The sequence below is a fragment of the Bufo bufo genome, chromosome 5, assembly GCF_905171765.1.
Source record: "Bufo bufo chromosome 5, aBufBuf1.1, whole genome shotgun sequence".
Classification (NCBI taxonomy): Eukaryota; Metazoa; Chordata; class Amphibia; order Anura; family Bufonidae; genus Bufo; species Bufo bufo.
The window spans coordinates 316,382,274-316,406,744 of record NC_053393.1 but is presented as its reverse complement, the minus strand read 5'-3'; the positions used below and the strand labels follow the sequence as shown (position 1 = coordinate 316,406,744).

The window sequence follows — 24,471 nt, the reverse complement described above, 5'->3', positions numbered from 1 at the left end:
ACGCTGATGTGAAAGATCCCTGAATAGGTCATCAGTATCTGATTGTGGGGGTCCGACATCGAGCACCGATGTCTGCTGTAGCAGTGCGGCCTTCTCTCAGCTCCATTCACTGCTGCGCCTACATCGTGTAACTGATGAACATGATGTCACATGGCCTAAGCAAAGCTGCGAGCGCCGGTGCTATGGGCAGACTGGGAATGTAAAGTGGCCTTGGAAAGAAACTAAAATGGCCCCATTTTCTAGTTGGGTCCAAATTGACAGAAGGCATGGCCAGCAACACCATGTTACGTCATGTTATACCACCCCAACAGACCAAATGCCACAGTGCATCTCAATAGACTGCCATTGGTTGGCCAAAATGAGGGCTCAGGCAGCCCCATGAGCATCGACCCACCGGGAAGTTTCCCTGTAGAGTTTATGGCCAATCCACCACTGGCCGGTGCCTTCTCAAACAGTGGATCAGCCTCGATGTCAGACCCCCACCGATAAGATACTGATGACCTATCCAGAGGATAGGTCATCAATTGTGAGGTCATCACTATTGCTACCACAATATTTATGTGTGTAGTGATTTATACAGGACTACACTTTCATTGCTATATTCATGGAAATAAGGACAACTGGGACCAGCCTTACAATATTTTAATAAAACAAGTTACAAATTGCAATAAGAAAAAAAAAACACTCTCAGAGAAATACAATTGAAATATATTTAGAAACAAAACATATCAAAAGAATGGCTGCAATACAATTTAGGAAAATAAAAACATATAGCTTACATATTCAAGAGTGAAAATATTGGGTTCAGATAAACACTACAGATTGTGCATTAGAGCTGAGGTATATAAATACAAAACTACCTAAAAGAGCTGATCAATAGCCACCCATGTCTACCTGGTTCATCTGGGTGACTTTTTACTTGGATTACAGAAACCATATATTCCATTAATGCAAAATGTGAATTAAAATGAACCAAAATCCTTAAACACTTCAGTTTCTTCTACCTTGTACTAACAATATATCATTGTGGTATACTGTATCTGATGATGTGATATTCTGTATCTTACATACTATAGCAGCTGATGATGGCATAGCATCTATATCTCTTTTGTGTTTTCCGCTACTGAGATGATTACTGTGCCGATTGCAGAATCTATGGTGCATGTGGCGAATTACAGAATCAGGCAGGAGGACAATGATTGTGCCTGGACATGTCAGTCTAGACAGAGGAAGCAGGCGTGGAATAAAAGAGGTGCTCCGAGGATTTAGGGCCCACTGAAGTCCTAAGTTGCATATTGAATACAACCTTTTTTCTCTGGAACAGCGCTACAGATTTTAAATTAGCAGAATCAAACCCATCAGGGAGTATGTCTGGTCATTTGGGGTTAATCCTGATTTTTACATGCGCTAAGAAGTTGATTATCACAGTTAAATTAGAGCTATTCACTGCAGGTAGCGTAGACAGAAGTTAAAAATAAGACTAAATGAAAAGTCCACTAGTGATGTTCTCTTGCATTTTATTTTTGCTCTCACTTGTGAGATTTTGCATCTCTGATTCTTTTTGTTCTTCTGTGTTTAATGACTGTGGATTTGGGGTGTTGGCATTCATTTTAATTGCTCTCAACATAAAGCCAACAATCACTGCACTGGAAATGTACAGCACAACCAGTACCACAGAAAACACACACACCGCCATCTCTGTACCCATGAAATCACAGGTCACAGAGTTATAGCCATGGCGATTGTAAAGAGACTCTCGTCGCTTACACACCTCTGTAGCATTGCTCTGTCTGATAAAGTGCATATAGAGAGCAATAAATATGATATATGTGACAGCAGACAACACATTGAACACCCCCTCAGCCAGCAAAAGCTTCCTGTTTTGAGCAGCGCCAGACATGCAACTGGCTGCCATGCATGACAGTGTTAGAGTTAACAGCAGAAGACTGATGGCAACAGCAACATAAATAGTAGGAAGCTTCATCCGGTGGTACTGTATATCTAACTGCGCCACCTGATCCACTTCATCCCCCTGAAATCCACTCATGCTATAACCCATACTGTAATAATAAGCACTGCTAAATGCCCCAAGGCTCGAAAAGCCGGCTGATGCACTTTCAGTGGCAACGGCACATATCAAGACCAGCAGGTTTATGAGAATCTCCACCATCTGCAATAGACCTGTGAAAAATTGAAGCATTGGAGCCAATTAAAAAGCTAGAATTAGGCAATATATTGTAAAAATCTATGGAACTCTAAATAAGTACTAGTGTATGCAGTAAATGGTTAAACGTACAGGTGAAACTCGAAAAATTAGAATATCGTGCAAAGTTCATTTATTTCAGTAATGCAACTTAAAAGGTGAAGCTAACATATGATATGGACTCATTACATGCAAAGCGAGATATTTCAAGCTTTTATTTGGTATAATTTTGATGATTATGGCTTATAGCTTATAAAACCCCAAAGTCTCAATTTTGAGGTACCCTTTGCTCAGGGGGTATGGATTAATTATCGGACTAGAGTGTGACACTTTGAGCCTAGAATATTGAAACTTTTCACAAAATTCTAATTTTAAGCTGCATTAATGCAATTCCTTTTAATTTGCATTACTGAAATAAATGGACTTTTGCACGATATTCTAATTTTTCGAGTTTCACCTGTATAAAGGTAAAGTAATACTAAAGCAAATATTTGTAATAATATTGAAAAATGAAATCTAATCTTGGGGTCCAGTTATGGCTAGGTTCAACGCTATGGAAGGATCACAGAGTCTGTTATATGATGGACACCAACGATGTCCAACAGACCCTGTTGACTATAAAGGGGTCTCTCAGGTTTCCATTATGGCTTTCATCATTCTAGCTTCTGTCTTGCATTATTGCCAGAACCTAGCCATGTAATAAAAATGCTATTGAAATCTTTAATTTTTTTTGTATATTTTTTTTCATTTTACCTGTTTCTTTACAAAACTAATTCCCTTGTTTGTGTAGGCCACACAATTCCTTATCTATCCTTATTTGGTTTTGAATATGATACAGGCAGGTTGTATTTCACACCTGGATAGTGTGACCCCTTTCTTGGCTCAAAAGTCAACCTACAGGTCGAGGCGAGACACATTATGACGACCACTTCCTACTTTCGACATTGGCCGCGCGTAGCTAATGAAGGAAGTCACTTGTCGTGAGCTGGCTTGGTGGGTATGTAAGGTGTGCTAGACTGTCTACACACATATCCCTCATTGCTGCCATGGGTAAAAGGGGCAATTTATCAGAGTTGTAAAAAGGGATGATTATTGGGCCAAGGGCGTTTGAGCAGTTCGCAGTTTGTAAACTGTTCATGTGCTGCTGTGATAAGAGTTTTGCCAGTGGACAATGGCACTATTGCGAATAAGCGTCATGGAAACTGTGGAGCACCATGTGCCCTCGATGTTAGAGGTGAACTACGGCTACGAATGTGCGTGAGGGTAGACTGACACACTACAGTGGAGCAGCTCACTGTCATAATGAACCAGGGGGCTCCCAGACATGTTAAAACAACAGTAGGACTCTTTCACACGAGCATGTCCCTAATCACGTTCTGTGTTAGAGAAGGATTGTGTGGTCTAGCAACTTTATGTCAGTATAATTCTGTTACAGAAAGTTCAAACAATCTTGATAATGCTGTGCGCTTCTGTAAGTCCAGAATGCATGATCCCTCTCTCACACGGAGAGTTATCCTCACAAGGAACACACTCGTATAGAACCCTCCAAAGCAGATAGAAGGTCACTGCAGCTCTGCTAACGAAGTTGCATCTGCAGAAAAGGCTTCGATTTTCATGGCAGTATTAGAATTGGACCTCCACTGATGGATGCTGGCGTGTCAGGTGAGTAACATCAGAGAAAAAAAACACCCTTCAACCATTGCTGGAAGAACACAAGCAGATGGTGACAGTGCTATGGTATAGGGCAGTGATGGGCGGCTCTCCAGCTGTTGTAAAACTACAATTCCCATCATGCCCTGCTGTAGGCTGATAGCTGTAGGCAGACAGGGCATACTGGGAGTTGTAGTTTTACAACAGCTGGCGAGCCGCAGTTTGCCCATCCCTGGTCTAGGGAATGTTTTCATGGCATTCTATGGGCCCACTCATCCATGTGGAAGGCACTCTTGACCGATTTGAGCATGAATCCATCCTTACAGATCACATTCACCCATACTTCTGATTGTCTTCACTGGAGCAGATGGGATATTCCAGCATGACAATGCAACATGTCACACTAGAAATACACGATATTGGTTGGCATGACCAAGACTTCGAAATACTACCCTGGCCCCCTAATTCTCCAGATTTGAACCCAACTGAGCATCTGTGCGACCACCTCGATCGTCGTGTTCACTCTATGGATCCTCTCCACGTACCCTCCAGCAGCTGTGGGATGCACTGAAGGCAGCGTGACTTCAGATACTTGTGACAACCTACCAGAACCTTATTGATTCACTTTTGCCTGTCTATCTGCTGTTCGTGCTGCACAAAGAAGTTACTCGGGATATTAGCTGGTGGTCATAATAACGAGACTCGACTGTGTATTTGCAGACGCAAATATAACATGAGTCTAACTGAAGCTAAGCATATTCCATTAGGATACTGCTCTGGGCACTCCCCACATCCTCCTTGATTGACAGGCTAGACATCTCATTTAGCCCTGTATTCTTGTGCCTACGCAAAAGGGGACAGGGGGTGCCCAGAGCAGAGAGGTGTTACAAAAGTGGAGGTCTAAAGAGCTCCAGCCTGCTTCTTGGTGCTTGAACCAGCTCATATCTCAGATATCTCAGAAACTGTTCTACCTACCGAGATAACAAAAGTATCCTTTTAAACAGTATGATCAACCCTACTAAGAAATGGGTATGGTTTAATAGGGTTAATTGTGCTGACAGATGCTCTTTAAGTGGAATTATAGATGCAAAGCTTATCGCTACATTAATTTTTGCTAGAATAATGAATTCATTTTGCTAGAATAATGTTAATAAATAGGAAATATTGTATCTTTCTAATTTATCTTGCATTCCTGTTGCTGTCATGTAATTGTTGAAGTCACACATACCATTATAGTAATAATAATAATAATAATTAAAAAAAAGCTCTTTTATATTCCAGCATTTCCATATGTTAGTACGACAAGCACAAAGGGGTTGTCTCACTGTAGAAAATGGCATTTATGATGTAGACAAAGTAAATACAAGACACTTACTAATGTATTGTGATTGTCCATATTGCCTCCTTTGCTGGCATGATTCATTTTTCTATTACATTATACACTTCTCCTTTCCAGGTGTTACGACCACCACTGCAGCACAGATACAAAGTGGCCGTAACTGTAGCTGCTGAGCATGCACGCTCCCACGGCCCCAGCCAACAAAGAGCCCGGCGCTTTTTCCTATTGTGTGCAAGCACGGCCACTGCTGCTGGATTTCAGGGTGGCTACAATCCTTTGGAAACGAACAGTGTACAATGCAGTGTATGAAATGAAAAAATTAATCAAGCCAGCAAAGGAAGCAATATGGACAATCACAATACATTAGAAAGTTCCATGTATTAACTTTCACTACATGATAAATGCCATTTGCTGAAGCAACACCTTTAACCCTTTCCCAACCTCCCAACGTAAATTTACATCAGTGGCCGGGCATTTAAAAATGTGACCACAGCATCTGGATGCACGTGCTTCCGGGTGTACTCCGGCTTCCCCCAGCAGGGATTGGTGGAGTGTGGATGCGGCAGGCCCTGTCCTCCTGTGTGACAGGAGGCAGCTGCATATTAGTTTCTATGGAGCCCCTGCCTGTAGCAGGGCTCCATAGGAACATAGTAAAATTCTCATTGACTCCAGTGCATTAGCAATGCAAACCTAATGATTGTTTGTTATAGATCCCTATGGGAACTATAAAGGAAAAAAAAAGGTTTACATATTTTTTTTTTATATAAAAATTCAAATCACCTCCCTTTCCCAAAATGAAAATAAAAATATGTAAACAAAAAAATACACATCATGGGCATCGCCGCTTGTGAAAATTCCTGTACTATTAAAATATAAAAATATTTTTCACATACGGTAAATGGCAAAATGGACAAAAAAAAGACAAAATGTCTGATTTGCCATTTTTTGGTCGCTTCACCCACAAAAAATTAAATTAAAAGTGATAAAGTCATACACACCCCAAAGGTATCACTGAAAAGTACTGATCGCCCGGCAAAAAAATGAGTCCATACACAGCTCCGTACACATAACTACAAAAAAGTTAGAGGGGTCAGAATACGGCGATAAAAATAAAAAAAATTGTTTTTTTTTAGTAGTAAAACTCAAGAAAAACTATACATATGTAGTATCGCTGTAATCATACTAACCTGGAGAATAAAAGTAACAGATCAGTTTTACCACACAGGAAATGGTGTAAACCCCCCCTAATAAAACTCTAGTGGAATGGTGTTTTTTTTTTTTTTATAATACCACCCCATTTGGAATTTTTTTCCCGCTTCCCATTAGAAAGTCCATCTTGTCCCAGAAAAAACAAGCACTAATACAGCTATGTGAATGAAAAAATAAAAAAAGTTATGTCTTTGGGAGGGCTGGGAGTAAAAATAAAAAAAATATAAATTTCCCAGTCATTTAAGGGTTACTATGATTCATTCTATCATGTTGTCCTCTGATAGTCCCTTTGTTCATTGGTTTTCCTTTGCTTTATTCTGCTAGTTTTCTGTTTGTTCAAAAACAATTTGGCAAAATATAAAGCATGATTTTGTAGGAAATTACCTTTGAATAGACTAATTTTGACTTTATTATATATTTTTATAACTAGATAACATCTGTTTCTTAAGCTTTGTTGTTTTGCAAATCATTACATTATGGTTTATGCATTTTTTTTTTTTTACATTTTTGATCATAAGATCATATGAGTGCATGAGAAGCTGTGTGCTCCTGTGCGCACAATCAATGCCGTGACGGGACATATGGCCCGCTCACACAGGGCCGGTGCAAGGATTTTTGCCGCCCTAGGCAAGATAAAAATTGCCGCCGCTCCCCCCCCCTTATCAGATGATCTGCCCATATCATGACATCACATGTTCCACCCCTTTCTCAGCTTTTAAATTAAAAGAACTGCTATGTTTCCCTTACGGTTAATCTAGCTTCTTGTAGCTGTCCCTTTTTGTGGAACGGAATTGCGGACCCGGATCCGCAATTCCGATCCTGAAAAAAATAGAACATGTCCTATTCTTGTCCGCAATAGCGGACAAGAATAGGCATATTCTCTTAGTGCCGGCAATGTGCGGTCCGCAAAATGTGGAACGCACATTGCCGCTGTCCGTGTTTTGTGGATCCGCAAAACACACACGGATGTGTGAATGGACCCTAAATGTGAGGTCAATTAGTTTCCAATGTAGTATTAATAACTAAACAATTACATAATAAACATGTAAGACGTACAGCGGCTCACCCACGTTAGGTATGCATAGGTGCTCACCCTCCGGTCCTACCCTCAGGACCCAAGAGAGATAATAGCAGAAGTAGAAAAATGAGGGGGCACTCTCAAAAGGGATCACTAGATAGATATAGTACAGATATTTATTAATATTTTAAGAACACACCCTTAAAAATCATTAAAACATACATAAAACAAATATGCAAAACGTCACTGGTGATGATCCTAACACCAAACTCTAAGTATGAATTAGGGAATGCCAGCAAAATATTGCGATAATAATAGCAAGATGAATATCCCAATGAGAGTTCTGTTTGTGTACCACACTAGTGTAGGAGTAACACTGTGGCCAATGACGTTGAGGCAATAATGATACTGTCAGTAACGGCCCTGTGGCGCAGTCCTAATGGAGCGATGATGGTACTAATGTCCCTTTGTCCAATGTTCTGGACATACAGAGGTATGTGACAAGTTTGGAGACTGAACTCCAATTACTTACAGTCTCTCGTCGCTTGTGGTGTTCCGGTCTTACCCTTCCTGGCTGACTCTCCGCAGCGCTGATTTTCCAGGCGGCCGTACACTCACAGCGTCCCGCGTAGTGTACTCGGCCAAGACGTGGCGTCCCACGTGACCTGGTTGTCTAGGGTGCCGGCTGGACGCTGAACTGACGTCACTGGTATGCGACTTGAGCTCCGGTTCTGTGCCGGGGAAGAATCTCGTATATCAATATCTTTAAGGTGAAGAGCTTTCTTGTTTTTTCCAGGAATCCACGCTCACTCTGTCTTTGCCAGACGCGTTTCAGGGTCATACACCCCTTCCTCAGTGGCCAACTGAGTGAGTGGATTCTCACTCCTTATATGTGGGTTTTTGCCCTTCCCACAATCCCACTTTTCTGGGCTTCTCCTAATAAGTGGGATGGATTGCATTGTTGCTGGCTTGTATCACTATTCGCAGCATAAAACATATTTAAATGAAAGTTATAACCATAAATAACATCCCATATATTTATTAACAATAAAAACAGGTTCATGGAGAAGACTACACGGTCAAAATGACATTTTGGAGAAAACCGCATCAAAAACGCATCTAAAACGCAATCAGTGTGAACTGCGTTTTATGTGCGGTTCCAATATTTTAATGCTTTACAGGGTCCTGAGGTGAAGCCTATCCATGTATATTATTTTGGCATGTATCAATTGGTGGTTTTCTTGCCATATTCATTGATTATATTTAGGAGGAGCCTTCCAGTGGGGAGGGGAGATCACAGTGTCGATAGTCGGCAAACTGCGATGTCCATCCCCACCGGACGACCCCCCCAATATTCACAGAAACCCAAACACCTCCATCTCGGCATTGAGGCCTCTGGGAACAATGGTGTCATATTCGAAGATTCTGCGGGATTCTTGTCTTGACATGTGTGCAATATGGTTACCCCCTCTCCATAATTTCTTGACCCTTTCTATAGCCGTGAATTTAAGGCTAGTTGGGTCACAATTATGTTGAATTTTAAAATGTTTCGATAGGGAGTGTGTCTCTAAACCTTTTTTGATGTTTGCCACATGTTCCGCTACCCTCTTTTTAAGTGTTCTTTTGGTCCTACCTATGTATTGTTTCCTACATCCACATTCCAATAGGTATATGACGTCGGTTGAATCACAGGTTAAACATTCTTGTATTTCTAGACTGAAAGAGTTTACTGTGGATGCTACTGTAGTGTTTTTTTGGGGGAAACTTGTAATTTTACAATTCGCGCACCTGCCACACTTGAAAAACCCATTTATTGTCAGCCAATTGTTTTTCAATTGTTTCTGGTTATCTTTGTTGACTTTAACAGTTGGGGCTACTTTCCCTGCTAGGCTATTGGCCCTTGTGTATGCTATTTTTGGTGTATCACTCAAAAGAGGCCCAACTAGCTTATCGTTCAGCAGATGTCCCCAATGTTTTCGGATACTCCTTTCCACCACTCTATATTGGGAACTGAATGGGAGGATAATCCACAATCGCAAGATGAAACAATAAGGATTATCCTCCCATTCAGTTCCCAATATAGAGTGGTGGAAAGGAGTATCCGAAAACATTGGGGACATCTGCTGAACGATAAGCTAGTTGGGCCTCTTTTGAGTGATACACCAAAAATAACATACACAAGGGCCAATAGCCTAGCAGGGAAAGTAGCCCCAACTGTTAAAGTCAACAAAGATAACCAGAAACAATTGAAAAACAATTGGCTGACAATAAATGGGTTTTTCAAGTGTGGCAGGTGCGCGAATTGTAAAATTTCAAGTTTCCCCAAAAAAAACACTACAGTAGCATCCACAGTAAACTCTTTCAGTCTAGAAATACAAGAATGTTTAACCTGTGATTCAACCGACGTCATATACCTATTGGAATGTGGATGTAGGAAACAATACATAGGTAGGACCAAAAGAACACTTAAAAAGAGGGTAGCGGAACATGTGGCAAACATCAAAAAAGGTTTAGAGACACACTCCCTATCGAAACATTTTAAAATTCAACATAATTGTGACCCAGCTAGCCTTAAATTCACGGCTATAGAAAGGGTCAAGAAATTATGGAGAGGGGGTAACCATATTGCACACATGTCAAGTAAAGAATCCCGCAGAATCTTCGAATATGACACCATTGTTCCCAGAGGCCTCAATGCCGAGATGGAGGTGCTTGGGTTTCTGTGAATATTGGGGGGTCGTCCGGTGGGGATGGGACATCGCAGTTTGCCGACTATCGACACTGTGATCTCCCCTCCCCACTGGAAGGCTCCTCCTAAATATAATCAATGAATATGGCAAGAAAACCACCAATTGATACATGCCAAAATAATATACATGGATAGGCTTCACCTCAGGACCCTGTAAAGCATTAAAATATTGGAACCGCACATAAAAAGCAGTTCACACTGATTGCGTTTTAGATGCGTTTTTGATGCGGTTTTCTCCAAAATGTCATTTTGACCGTGTAGTCTTCTCCATGAACCTGTTTTTATTGTTAATAAATATATGGGATGTTATTTATGGTTATAACTTTCATTTAAATATGTTTTATGCTGCGAATAGTGATACAAGCCAGCAACAATGCAATCCATCCCACTTATTAGGAGAAGCCCAGAAAAGTGGGATTGTGGGAAGGGCAAAAACCCACATATAAGGAGTGAGAATCCACTCACTCAGTTGGCCACTGAGGAAAGGGGTGTATGACCCTGAAACGCGTCTGGCAAAGACAGAGTGAGCGTGGATTCCTGGAAAAAACAAGAAAGCTCTTCACCTTAAAGATATTGATATACGAGATTCTTCTCCGGCACAGAACCGGAGCTCAAGTCGCATACCAGGGACGTCAGTTCAGCGTCCAGCCGGCACCCTAGACAGCCAAGTCACGTGGGACGCCACGTCTTGGCCGAGTACACTACGCGGGACGCTGTGAGTGTACGGCCGCCTGGAAAATCAGCGCTGCGGAGAGTCAGCCAGGAAGGGTAAGACCGGAACACCACAAGCGACGAGAGACTGTAAGTAATTGGAGTTCAGTCTCCAAACTTGTCACATACCTCTGTATGTCCAGAACATTGGACAAAGGGACATTAGTACCATCATCGCTCCATTAGGACTGCGCCACAGGGCCGTTACTGACAGTATCATTATTGCCTCAACGTCATTGGCCACAGTGTTACTCCTACACTAGTGTGGTACACGAACAGAACTCTCATTGGGATATTCATCTTGCTATTATTATCGCAATATTTTGCTGGCATTCCCTAATTCATACTTAGAGTTTGGTGTTAGGATCATCACCAGTGACGTTTTGCATATTTGTTTATGTATGTTTTAATGATTTTTAAGGGTGTGTTCTTACAATATTAATAAATATCTGTACTATATCTATCTAGTGATCCCTTTTGAGAGTGCCCCCTCATTTTTCTACTTCTACATAATAAACATATTGCATTGTCTACTTACCACCAGGACAATAAGATGATCTGGTCTCTGGCTGCAGTCTGGCTCTGGGGACTCCCTTGTCACTCTCTTCTCCCCCCTCCTCCTTGTCACTCTGCCCCCCCCCTCCCTTGTCACTCTCCCCCCCTCCCTCCCTCCCTTGTCACTCTCTTCCCCCCTCCTGTCACTCTCATTCTACCCCCCCTCCTTGTCACTCTCATTCTACCCCCCCTCCCTTGTCACTCTCATTTTACACCCCCTCCTCCCTTGTCACTCTCATTTTACACCCCCCTTGTCACTCTCATTTTACACTCCCCCCCTCCTCCCTTGTCACTCTCATTTTACAACCCCCTCCCTTGTCACTCTCATTTTACCCCCCCTTGTCACTCTCATTTTAACCCCCCCCCTTGTCACTCTCATTTTAACCCCCCCCCCTTGTCACTCTCATTTTACCCCCCCTTGTCACTCTCATTTTGCACCCCCCTTTGTCACTCTCATTTTACCCCCCCCCCCCTTGTCACTCTCATTTTGCACCCCCCCTTTGTCACTCTCATTTTACACCCCCCCTTGTCACTCTCATTTTACACCCCCCCTTGTCACTCTCATTTTACACCCCCCCTTGTCACTCTCATTTTACACCCCCCTTGTCACTCTCATTTTACACCCCCCTTGTCACTCTCATTTTACCCCCCCCTTTGTCACTCTCATTTTACACCCCCCCCCTCCTTGTCACTCTCATTCTACCCCCCCTCCCTTGTCACTCTCATTCTACCCCCCCTCCCTTGTCACTCTCATTTTACACCCCCTCCTCCCTTGTCACTCTCATTTTACACCCCCTCCTCCCTCCCTCCCTTGTAACTCTCTTCCCCCCCTCCTTGTCACTCTCATTCTACCCCCCCCCTCCCTTGTCACTCTCATTCTACCCCCCTCCCTTGTCACTCTCATTTTACACCCCCTCCTCCCTTGTCACTCTCATTTTACACCCCCCTCCTCCCTTGTCACTCTCATTTTACACCCCCCTCCCTTGTCACTCTCATTTTACCCCCCCTTGTCACTCTCATTTTTACCCCCCCTTGTCACTCTCATTTTACCTCCCCCCTTGTCACTCTCATTTTACCCCCCCCCCTTGTCACTCTCATTTTGCACCCCCCCTCTTGTCACTCTCATTTTACACCCCCCCTTGTCACTCTCATTTTACACCCCCCCTTGTCACTCTCATTTTACCCCCCCCTTTGTCACTCTCATTTTACACCCCCTCCTCCCTTGTCACTCTCATTTTACACCCCCTCCTCCCTTGTCATTCTCATTTTACACCCCCCTTGTCACTCTCATTTTACACCCCCCTCCCTTGTCACTCTCATTTTACCCCCCTTGTCACTCTCATTTTACCCCCCCCCTTGTCACTCTCATTTTGCACCCCCCCCTTGTCACTCTCATTTTACCCCCCCTTGTCACTCTCATTTTGCACCCCCCCTTGTCACTCTCATTTTGCACCCCCCTTGTCACTCTCATTTTACACCCCCCCTTGTCACTCTCATTTTACACCCCTCCCTTGTCACTCTCATTTTCACCCCCCCCCCCTTGTCACTCTCATTTTCACCCCCCCCTTGTCACTCTCATTTTACACCCCCCCCCCTTGTCACTCTCATTTTACACACCCCCCCTTTGTCACTCTCATTTTACACCCCCCCTCCCTTGTCACCTCTAGTGTAGCGTGGCCGAGCTCTGTTCGGTCCGCGGTACAGGAGCATTTGTTTCTTGTACTCGGCCGGACTGAAAGGAAGTGCACACTAAGTGAGCACTTCCTGTCAGTCCGGCCGGGTACAGGAAACAAAAGCGCCTGTACCGTGGACCGAACAGAGCTCGGCCACGCTACACTAACAACAGCAGTAGCAGACACAGCAGGCTGCGCAGCACTGAGCCGGAGATTCTTTAGAGCGGCAAGCGCTCAGGAGGCGCAGCATATGGTCGTGTGGAAGGGCCCTTACTCTGTGCGTCTATATATATATATATATATATATATATATATCTTTCAAACACAAGAGGATATTGTTATAGTTAATATGCACGTATAACAATTAATCATAGGTTTAGAAATAATAATAATACATTTTAATCCCTTCATGCATTATCATGTACATGATTGATAATGGGTAAGGGTTGTATAATACAGCAGGCATCCAGCCACAATGACCGGGAATCGGCAATGATTTCATGGTAAGTTAACCCATCAGATGCCATGGTCAATATTGGCAGAGGGAAATGGATAAGTCACCATGACAGCCTGGGGCCTGTTGAGGTTTCCCATGTCTGTCATGGCAAACTGCCTGTAAAGCCAAACATGAGGCATGGCTCAGCAGGCAGAGTACCAGAAGCTCATAGACCATAATCAGTGGCGTAACTACCGGGGAAGCAGGGGAAGCAGCTGCTTCGGGGCCCGGGCTGCCAAGGGGGCCCGGCGCCCCGGCAGCGTGTGTGACAGTTTATTTTCAAGTTAGTTAAATATTGATTCTTGTCTTAATGTTCAGGACCCCTTCACAGCAGCAGCGGCTGACCAGGCCCCCTCGCTAATGTGAGCTAATCTTACTGTCTCCTAAAGTCTCCTGATGTGTCTGGGATTCGAACCAGTCAGCAGCAAGGCAGCTCTTATGATCTTGTGGTTAGGTGCTTTGCCTCTGATACAGAAGGTCGTGGGTTTGAATCCCAGCAGAAACTTTTCTGAAATACAAGCACTGACTCCATATATGGACATACAGGGTGGGACACAATACAGGGCGGGACACAGGAAGAGGCTGCATCGCTGACATGGAGGTAAGTAGAAGTGTTTATTTATTTTTTTTAATACCTAACTGTTACTGCCATGGGGGGAGCGGGAGGCACTTGATACTAGCGCATGGGGGGAGGAAGGTTGGCACCTGATACTGGCACCTGGGGGGTTGGCACCTGATACTGGCACATGGGGGGGAGAGAGGCACCTGATACTGGCACATGGGGGGGAGGGGGGTTGGCACCTGATACTGGCACATGGGGGGGGGGGAGGGAGAGAGGCGCTTGATACTGGCACTTTTTTTGTGGGGGGGGAGATGGCACTATGATACTGGGACATGGGGGAGGAGAGAGGCACTTGATACTGACACCTGGGGGAAGGGGGGTTGGCACCTGATACTGGCACATGGGGGGGGGGTAGGGAGAGAGGCACTTGATACTGGCACTTTTTTTGTGGGGGGGGGGGGAGATGGCACTATGATACTGGGACATGGGGGGAGGAGAGAGGTACTTGATACTGACACCTGGGGGGAGGGGGGGTTGACACCTGATACTGGCACATGGGGGGGGAGAGAGGCACCTGATACTGGCACCTGGGGGGGGAGGGGGGTTGGCACCTGATACTGGCACATGGGGGGGAGAGAGGCACTTGATACTGACACCTGGCGGGAGGGGGGGTTGGCACCTGATACTGGCACATGGGGGGGAGGGGGGTTAGCATCTGATACTGGCACATGGGGGGGAGATGGCACTATGATACTGGGACATGGGGGGAGGAGAGAGGCACTTGATACTGGCATGGGGGGGTTTGGCACTTGATACTGGCACATGGGTGGGCTTGGCACTATGATACTGGCACATGGGGGGGAAAGGCACTTGATACTGCCACTTTTTTTGGGGGGGAGATGGCCCTATGATACTGGGACATGGGGGGGAAGAGAGAGGCACTTGATACTGGCACATGGGGGGTTTGGCACTATGATACTGGCACATGGGGGGTGGGAAGGAGAGAGGCACTTGATACTAGCACATGGGGGGGAGATGGCACTATGATACTGGGACATGTGGGGGGAGGAGAGAGACACTTGATACTGGCACATGATAGGGGGGCATCTATGGGGACACTTACTGGCACATTATTGGGGGGCATTATGGGGGACACTATACCGGCAGCCTATCAGAGGCCGGACACTGAGGGGCATCTACTGGGGCACTATATATGGGGCATTTTATACTGGTACATTATGGGGGGCACTAGCAGGAAGGGGGGAGAGGAGCACTATGGGGGAATTTACTGGGGGCACTATATAGGGGTATTTTATACTGGGACATTATGGGGGCACTATGGGGACATTAGCTCAACTGAGGGCATTACAAGGGGGTAGTTTTGCACTGTCACATTATAAAGGAGAATTATTACTACTGGGGGGGCATTATAGTGGGCTTTATTACTCCCCCATGGTATGAGCCCCTAGTAGCAGCACCAGCCTCTCCCTGCTCTGCTATCCCTCTGCCCCTTCTCCAAATCCTTATTATGAAATCTTTCTCATTAGGATAAAGCACAACATCAGCTCCGCCGAGCCCCCGGCCAAAGTGTGGAAGTGGCGTCCGAGATCCCCAAGGGCCAAGCCAAGTAATTGTAAGTTTTCATGTGGAATATGTTTATGTTATACACATATAGCATCCACTGTGCCACACAATTTACAGTATACCTCTACACTGTGCCACACAATGTACAGTATACCTCTACACTGTGCCACACAATATACAGTATACCTCTACACTGTGCCACACAACATACAGTATACCGCTACACTGTGCCCCACAATGTACAGTATACCTCTACACTGTGCCACACAATGTACAGCATACCTCTACACTGTGCCACACAATGTACAGTATACCTCTACACTGTGCCAAAGGAGTGGGGTTTACACAGGAGGAGGGAGGTGCGAAGCGCGCTGGAGGGGCCCTTACAAATATTTGCTGTGGGGCCCAGTCACTTCTAGTTACGCCCCTGACCATAATGGTTCTACATTATGGTCTATGGGACAGGCAATCAGAAGAATGCAGGTTCTAGTCTCCTAGGGGGGGCTAAAGGTTATATAAAAAGTAAAAAACCAAAACATGCTATTCACCATTTTTTGTCACTTTGTCGCCCCCCCCCCCAAAATTGAATAACAGTGAGCAAAAAGTCATATGTACCCCAAAAATTGTACCAATAAAAACTACAGCTCGCTGCAAAAAAAACAACAAAAAAACCCCCAAAAAACAGTCCTTATACAGCTCTGTGGACAAAAATGTAAAAAAGTTATGGCTGTCAGCAAATAGTGATGCAAAGAAAATTTAGCTTTCTTAAAAGTTTATTTTTATTTTTTAAAGTAGCAAAAGAAATTTTAAAAAATCTATACAAATCTGGTATTGCCTTAATTGTATTGATCCACAGAATAAGGACGTCTGTCATTTTTAGTGCATAGTGACCTGGGTGCTTGATCAAGCATCATTTGTGAATCTACTACTCGGCCTCCCATTACAGAATCAAATGGATTTTAAATAAACTTTGGCCTATAATCCTAATAGAACACGATCTGAAAGATATATTACCTAATCAGCCTCGCATTACCTGTAAAAGGGCACCAACTATCAAACATATTAACACCAAGCTGTTTAAGACAATATCAAAAGAGACTGTAACACAACTGTGAACAGCCCAGGAAGCTTTAGGTGTGGAATGGGCCAGTGTTTAGTATATGTTGTATAATAATTGAAGATCATATCACCCAATTACATAGTATATAGTATATGTAAATATGCCCCTATATTTAGAAGATCTATAGATACATGGGGAGTCATTTACGAACAGGTATATGCGACTTCTTACCCGCTCTACGCCTGGTTTAGACGTAGACAATGGTCTAAATCAGGCATCCTCAAACTGCGGCCCTCCAGATGTTGCAAAACTACAACTCCCAGCATGCCCGAACAGCCTACAGGTATCAGCCTACAGCAGGGCATTGTGGGAGTTGTAGTTTTACAACAGCTGGAGGGCCGCAGTTTGAGGATGCCTGGTCTAAATGGTCTTAATAAGTGTGCCCCACAGAGTGATATTAAGTGGATACAATTTTACCATAAACATTACAAAAAAAATCTATTAATCATAACAGAGCTCACCCTGACCCCTTGTGGCAATTTATAGACATGAACAATAATATATGAGTATAATCAATCATCATAGACAGAAATGAAAGAGGTATTCTGGCTGGTAAAAGTTATCCCCTATCCACAGGTCATTTTAGGAAAGCTTGCGGGAGGGGGGTTGGGGGTACAGGGCTTCTATTCTCATGATCGGTTGGGGTCCCAGCGGTATTACCAGCACCAATCTAATAGTTATCCCCTATCCTATGGATAGGGGATAACTTTTACTAACTGGAATACCCCTTTAAATAATGCACTCTAAAGTATAAGTATGATAATTACCATGGTGTTCATTTTTATGATTGCATTCTTCTGGTTCTTTTATTATCATCACCACCACCACTAATCTCTTACTTTTATTAATACATATGCATTTTAGGTAATTTCTGATGTTTCCTTTCTAATAACTCCCCCTATATTACAAGTACTCCTTTAACTACAGTATTGTTGCAATTTTCAAGATAATACACGGTTTCCTAATAATTATGATTTTTGGAATTATGGAATTTTAATTTCATCTTTTGTCTTTGTTTCTGTTTATGAGCTTTGCTCCCAGCATCGCTGCATATTGTCAATCAAGAAAAGGGGAGGTTGGCCTCAGACCGCCAATTTTTCCTTTAAAAGGGAGTCTGTCACCACCATATGGCTATATACAGTGCTTACATTGTCCTATAGCACACCTATACATGAATGTCATCGTACCAGTGTTATTTTCTTTACATTTGCAGAAGCTGGAAAAAACGACGTTTAATTCATATGCAAATGAGCACTCGCAAGATCCCGCACCTGCGCCCTGCCTCGCCATTGTGGGCATGGCGTCACTTCAACTAGTGCGCATGCGCCGCCAAGGCAGTGTCCAGACGCAGGATCTTGGCCGGATCGAAGGATGACGCAAGGGAATAGGCGGACGGGCATAAGTAGAGGCTGGGGCGGAGTAAGAATGAAATGAGGCAGAGCAGCCTGGGCTCCAACACAGTGAATGCCACCCCTGGGCACTCGCGAGTGCTCATTTGCATATGAATTAAACGTCATTTTTCTAGCTTCTGCAAGTGTAAAAAAAATAACAAAGGTACCATTACATTCATGTATAGGTGTGCTACAGGACAATGTAAGTGCTGTATATGGACATATGGTGGTGACAGACTCCCTTTAAATTGTATCCATGCACTGGTTGTTATGTATGTTAATACCAGACGAATGTTCTGATAAGGATCCAAAATGCATTGCGAGTTAGCTAATAAAAACATCTCCTGAACCCGAACTGTATCCTGTCATCTGGAGATAGTGCCAGGCTTTGAAATCCCCATTGTCCTTCTCTGTACCCAAATATATAATACTGGCATACTGTAGATCAACTTCATCTCTTCTAAATGACCTTTGAGAGGAAAAGGAGCGTGGCCGAAGATGACGAACATTAAGGTATGTCAAAGGCTGAAGTTACCTCCCCATTAAAGGGGTTTTCCAAGATTTTTGATATTACTGACTTATCCTCAGGATAGGTCATCAATATCAGATTGATAGGGATCCAAAACCCAGGATCCCCACAATCAGCTGGTTGAAGAGGCTGCAGCACTTCAGTGAACGATGAAGCCTCGTCCTAGATCAGTGGTGATGTCATGTTTATTGGTCACATGGCCTAGATGCAGCACGAGTTCCACTCAGTTCCATTTTATAAATGCCATATTCAGAACCCATTGTTCCATAAGTACATAGTTATCTCAGTAGAAGGATTTAAAGTTATCCTTATTGTTCTTTTGTTTCAGAAAGGCTAGGACACAAAGAACAAAGGAGAAGCTGAAAACTCAAGATTGAGGATAAGGTTGTGTATGAGTTTTATTAACAGTGATAAAACCTTCATCATTTTATCACCACTGGTATATCATTCTGTCTCTATAGTTTTCAATATTTACCACAATTAGAGAGAAAAAGAATGAAACTACATTTAGCCTCATTCTTTTGAATAGTGGCTAATAACTTGAAAAATGTGAGGTCCCATATTGAAGTAATAAGCTAAATGTGCTTTGTATTTTTTGCACAATGGTCTGGATTCAGTTTTGTCTTGGGGATTCTCTGTGGTATGTCTGTAACACCAGCTCAATTCCAAACTGTTTTTAAATTGCAACTATACATTTATTAGTTATGAGAAAACAGTTGAGGAATTCTTGAATAAATGGACCCAGGACTACTTTACTAAAGTGAAGTTATGGTCATTAGTGTTGAGCGAGTATGCTTGGCCAAACACCATTTTGGCACATCGCGGTGTTCGGCCGAATACCATGTGTGCTCGAGCGCGATGCTCGAGTCTCCTCAATGCACATTTGTTGGCTGCTACGCAGCCAATAAACGTGCAGATAAGTACTACCACTCACACTGTAATGCCATAGCCATGTTGGCTATTAGCATTACAGTGATTGGCTGGCTGGAACGCGTCATCGGGTGCTATAAAGCACCCGATGACACGTGGTTCGGCTCCGTCTTTGTCAGGGAGAGCTGTGGTGTAGAAGGGACAGATAGTGTAGGGAATTTAATGAAAAAGAATTGTTAGGCAGAGTTGGTGTTAGAGACCCAAAAGTCCTTTTAAGGACTATTGTTGTGTCTGGCAGCAATATATATATTTTTAGCGCAACCTGCACTGAATAGCTTGCAATTGTTTGGCCGCTGCAGACAGCGACCTTATCTGCGCTACATCTCCTGTATAATGTTTGCGCATCCTAAAAATATCTGTGACATCCATTGTACTTATTCCGTAGATGCTGCGGACAGCGACATTATCTGCGCTACATCTCCTGTTTAACGTGTGCGCATACTAAAAATAGCTGTGACATCCAGTGTACTTTTTCCGTAGACGCTATGGACAGTGACATTCCCTGCGCTACATCTTCTGTATAAAGTTTCCGCATCCCAAATATCTGTGACATTGACTGTAATTTTTTCTTAGCCCCTGTTGACAGCAGTGCCATTACGTGTGGTACCTCTCCTGTATAATGTTTCCACATCCCAAATATCTGTAACATTGACTGTAATTTATTTGCACATACGCTTAAAAAAAACTGCGCTACTATTATACGTGTGACATACTTGCAAGCATATATACCATTTAATATGATGAAGGTGAGCAGTAAGGGAACGGGGAAGTGGCCGTGCTGCTAAAGGAGCATGCAGAGGCTGTGGCCCTGGGCATGGTGAAACTGTGCCTGCTGGCAGAGCACAAGAAACACACTTATCCACGATGTCTAATTTCATGTCCGTTTGCAGGGCAGTGCAGGACACCACTCTCGAAGTCAGACCAGTGCGAGAAGGTGGTCGTGCATTGCATCAGATAATGCTTTCGGTCGGTAAAGCACCACCCTGTCTTCTACAATATCCAGTCTCAGTAGCCAAGAGTCTGGTCAACAGAATCCTCGCCCTGATCCTCCTTCCTCCCACCATGGAGTGTCTTTGCAAACAAGTTATCCCACACTCGGATATTCTGAGGAGCTCTTTTCATCACCATTCCTTAATTTGGGCCTCTCTCCAAGGCAGCTTGAAGAGGGACATGAGGATATCTTGTGCCCCGATTCCCAAACTCTTGAGCATCCACAGTCAGAAGAAGATGGCGGTGGGGAACGGCAATTAGTGTTTCACGAGGTGGATGATGATGATGAGACACAGTTGCCAATAAGTCAACAGGAATTAGTGTCTCAAGAGGTTGATAATGAGGATGTGACACAGTTGTCAATAAGTGAGGTTGTTGTTAGGTCAACAAGTCAGGAGGATGACCAGAGTGAGGAAGTGGAAGAGGAGGTGGTGGATGATGAAATCAGTGACCCAACCTGGGAAGGGGCAAGCAGAGCGAGGGATCCGCAGCACCGCAACAGGCTGAAAGAGGCAGTGTTGTGGCAAAAGGGAGAAGGCGGGCCACACCAAGCAACTGTTCCCCAGAGCACCCCCTTGCGGAAATCTCCCTTGCCAAGGGGTAAGTGTTCCGCAGTGTGGCACTTTTTTGAGGAAAGTGCGGACGACAAAAGAATTGTAATTTGCAACCTGTGCCATACAAAAATGAGCAGGGGCGTTAACACTAGCAACCTCACCACCACCAGAATGATCCGCCACATGGCATCAAAGCACCCTACTAGGTGGGCCAAACACCTGGGTCCACAATCAGTGTCTGCGGGTCACACCACTGCCTCCTCTTCCCCTGTGTTACATGCTGGCCAATCCCCTGTCCAAGACACGAGGCCGGATGCCTCCCACCCTGCACCTGGACTTTTGCAAGCACCATTAGCTAGCACATCCACTTCTGTGTACCAGCGCAGCGTAAAGATGTCCATACCCCAGGCCTTTGAACGAAAGTGCAAATACCCAGCCACCCACCCACAGGCCATAGCACTATATGCGCACCTTTCCAAATTGCTGGCCCTGAAATGTTGCCATTTAGGCTTGTAGACACTGAGGCTTTCCGCAGCCTGATGGTGGCAGCCATCCCTCGTTACTCAGTCGCAAGCCGCCACTTTTTTTCCCGGTGTGCCATCCCCGCCTTACACCAGCATGTGTCCAGTAACATCACCCGTACCCTGACCAACGCAGTTATTGGGAAGGTCCACTTAACGACTGACACATGGACAAGTGCATGTGGCCAGGGACGCTACATTTCCCAGACGACACACTGGGTGAACGTTGTGGAAGCCGGGAGCGAGTCGTACCCTGGGATAGCACAGGTGCTACCGATGCGAAGGATTGTAGGCACTACTTCCATCAGGATTTCCGCCACCACCTACATTATTGACTGCAATCCCCCCTTCTCCTCCACCTCCTCCTCCACTTCCACCTCTGAATTGTCATCTTGCAGCACCAGTCAGCCATCAGTCAGTAGCTGGAAGCAGTGCAGTGGGGAAGCGGCAACAGGCCATGCTGAAACTTATTTGCTTAGATGACAAACAGCACACCACCGCAGAGCTGTGACAGGGTATAAGGGACCAGACTGAGCTGTGGCTCTCGCGACTCAACCTACAACCAGGCATGGTTGTGTCTGATAATGGCCGTAAATTGGTGGCGGCTTTGGCGCTCGGCAAGCTCACACACATCCCATGCCTAGCCCACGTGTTAAACTTAGTGGTTCAGCGGTTTCTCAAAACCTACCCGAATTTGCCTGAGCTACTGGTGAAGGTGTGCCGGTTGTGTGCCCATTTCCAAAAGTCATCTACAGCTCCCTCCGGTTTGGCAGCGCTGCAGCAGCGTTTGCAATTGCCAGCTCACCGACTGTTGTGCGACGTGAGCACGCACTGGAACTCCACGTTCCACATGTTGGCCAGGCTTTGTGAGCCGCAGAGGGCAGTAGTGGAATACCAGCTGAAACATGGTCGTCGCCTTTCCAGTCAGCTTCCACTCTTCACAAGCGACGAGTGGGTATGGATGTCTGACCTCTGTGAGGTTTTATGCAACTTTGAGGAATCAACACAGATGGTAAATCGGCGATGCCGCTATTATCAGCGTAACCATTCCACTTCTGTGTCTACTGAAACGCTCGCTGCTCACAATGAAGGTGGACGCTTTGCATGTGGAAGAGGTGGAAATGGGGGAAGACAGTACACAGGGTGATAGCCAGACCACCCTCAGTTCATCTTCTCAGCACAAATTGGATGATGAGGAGGAGAAGGAGGAGAAGCAGGAGACGGTTGCCTCCGCTACAGAGGGTAGTACCCGTAGTAGGTTTATTCCATCAGTTCAGCGCGAATGGGCTGAAGAGGAGGAAGAGGATGAGGAGATTGAGAGTCCTCCTCCTGATGAGGACAATGAAGTCTTGTCTGTTGGGACTCTGGCACACATGGCTGACTTTATGTTATGCTGCCTTTCCCGTGACCCTCGCGTTATACACATTTTGGCCAACACCGAATGCTGGTTGTTCACCCTTCTTGACCACCGCTACAAAGAGAACTTCTCATCTCTCATTCCTGTGGTGGAGAGGACTAGCAAAATGGTGCAATACCAGAAGGTCCTTGTGGAAAAATTGCTCCAAATATTTCCAGCTGACAACGCTGGCGGTAGAGTACGTAGTTCCTTGAGCAACCGAGGAGGGTAGACGAGGGGAACACACAGCAGTTCCAACAAAGGCAGGGCAACACTCTCTAAGGCCTGGGACAGTTTAATGACACCCCGCCAGCACCCTCACCCCGATGCGCGGCCTAGTGTCACAAGGAGGGAAACATTTTGGAAGATGGTGAAAGAGTACGTAGCAGACAGTGTCTGCATCCTCAATGATCCCTCTGTGCCTTACAACTATTGGGTGTCCAAGCTGGACACGTGGCACGAACTGGCGCTCTATGCCTTGGAGGTCCTGGCCTGCCCTGACGCCAGCGTTTTGTCTGAGCGGGTATTTAGTGCTGCTGGGGGCATAATAACTGATAAGCGCATCTGCAGTAAGCCGGATTGGAATAATGCACTCTGACACTATAATATGCAATGACTGGGTCAGGTGTAAATGATAGTTAAAAGTTTTTGTTCGTGACGCCAATTGCAGCGTGCGCAGGGTACAGTCTCAGGGCCCTTTAAGGTGTTGCAACTCACGTACCAGGTTAGAATGCCAGAGTGGGGTAATGTCTCTGTGTAGTAGAAGGTATAGTGTCAACGGTGTCTCCTACCTGGGTACGGCTGGACTCCTGGATCATGGCTCACTTGCAATAAAATGAGTGTTGCTAGTAGGAGTAATTGAGGGATTTAGTAGCAATAATTGAGATCCAGGCTTGGAATATTATTCAAACTGGTCTTTACTTGATGCAGCAGTAATCCACATGAGATACAGCAATAGTCTTTGGTCCCATCAGGTATTGGCAATGCATGGCAGGAATGTATCTTCTGCTTCTATCATGTGCCTGGAGCTCTCTTGCAGGATTAGTCGTCTGCTTATGGCTCTGTAATATGGCAGGAATTTATATCTTCTGCACTATCTTATGCTGTATTGGGGACTGACTAGCTGAGGAGGAATTTGGCTTCCTCTGGTCTCTGGACGGTACTCACAGTGGTGCTCACAGGGTATGGTTCTTCCTGGAGTTCTGGAGATGGCTGCTTGCTGTCTACCAGCTGAGGCTGAAGGCTCAGACTGGGAATGAAGATCTTTGGTCTCAGCCGAGACACGATCCTG

The 24,471-nt window shown here is 44.8% G+C and overlaps 1 protein-coding gene across 3 annotated transcripts in view; it reads right to left on the bottom strand.

Moving 5' to 3' along the window:
• Positions 1–1,408: 1,408 nt before the first annotated feature.
• LOC121002082 (MARVEL domain-containing protein 3-like) overlaps positions 1,409–24,471 on the bottom strand; it is a 43,149-nt gene continuing 20,086 nt past the window's right edge. For all 3 annotated transcript variants that reach the window (XM_040433380.1, XM_040433382.1, XM_040433383.1), the window contains exon 4: positions 1,409–2,181. In XM_040433380.1, coding sequence (XP_040289314.1) covers positions 1,481–2,181 — 701 coding nt within the window. In that variant the 3' untranslated portion in view covers positions 1,409–1,480. The remainder of the gene's footprint in view (positions 2,182–24,471) is intronic.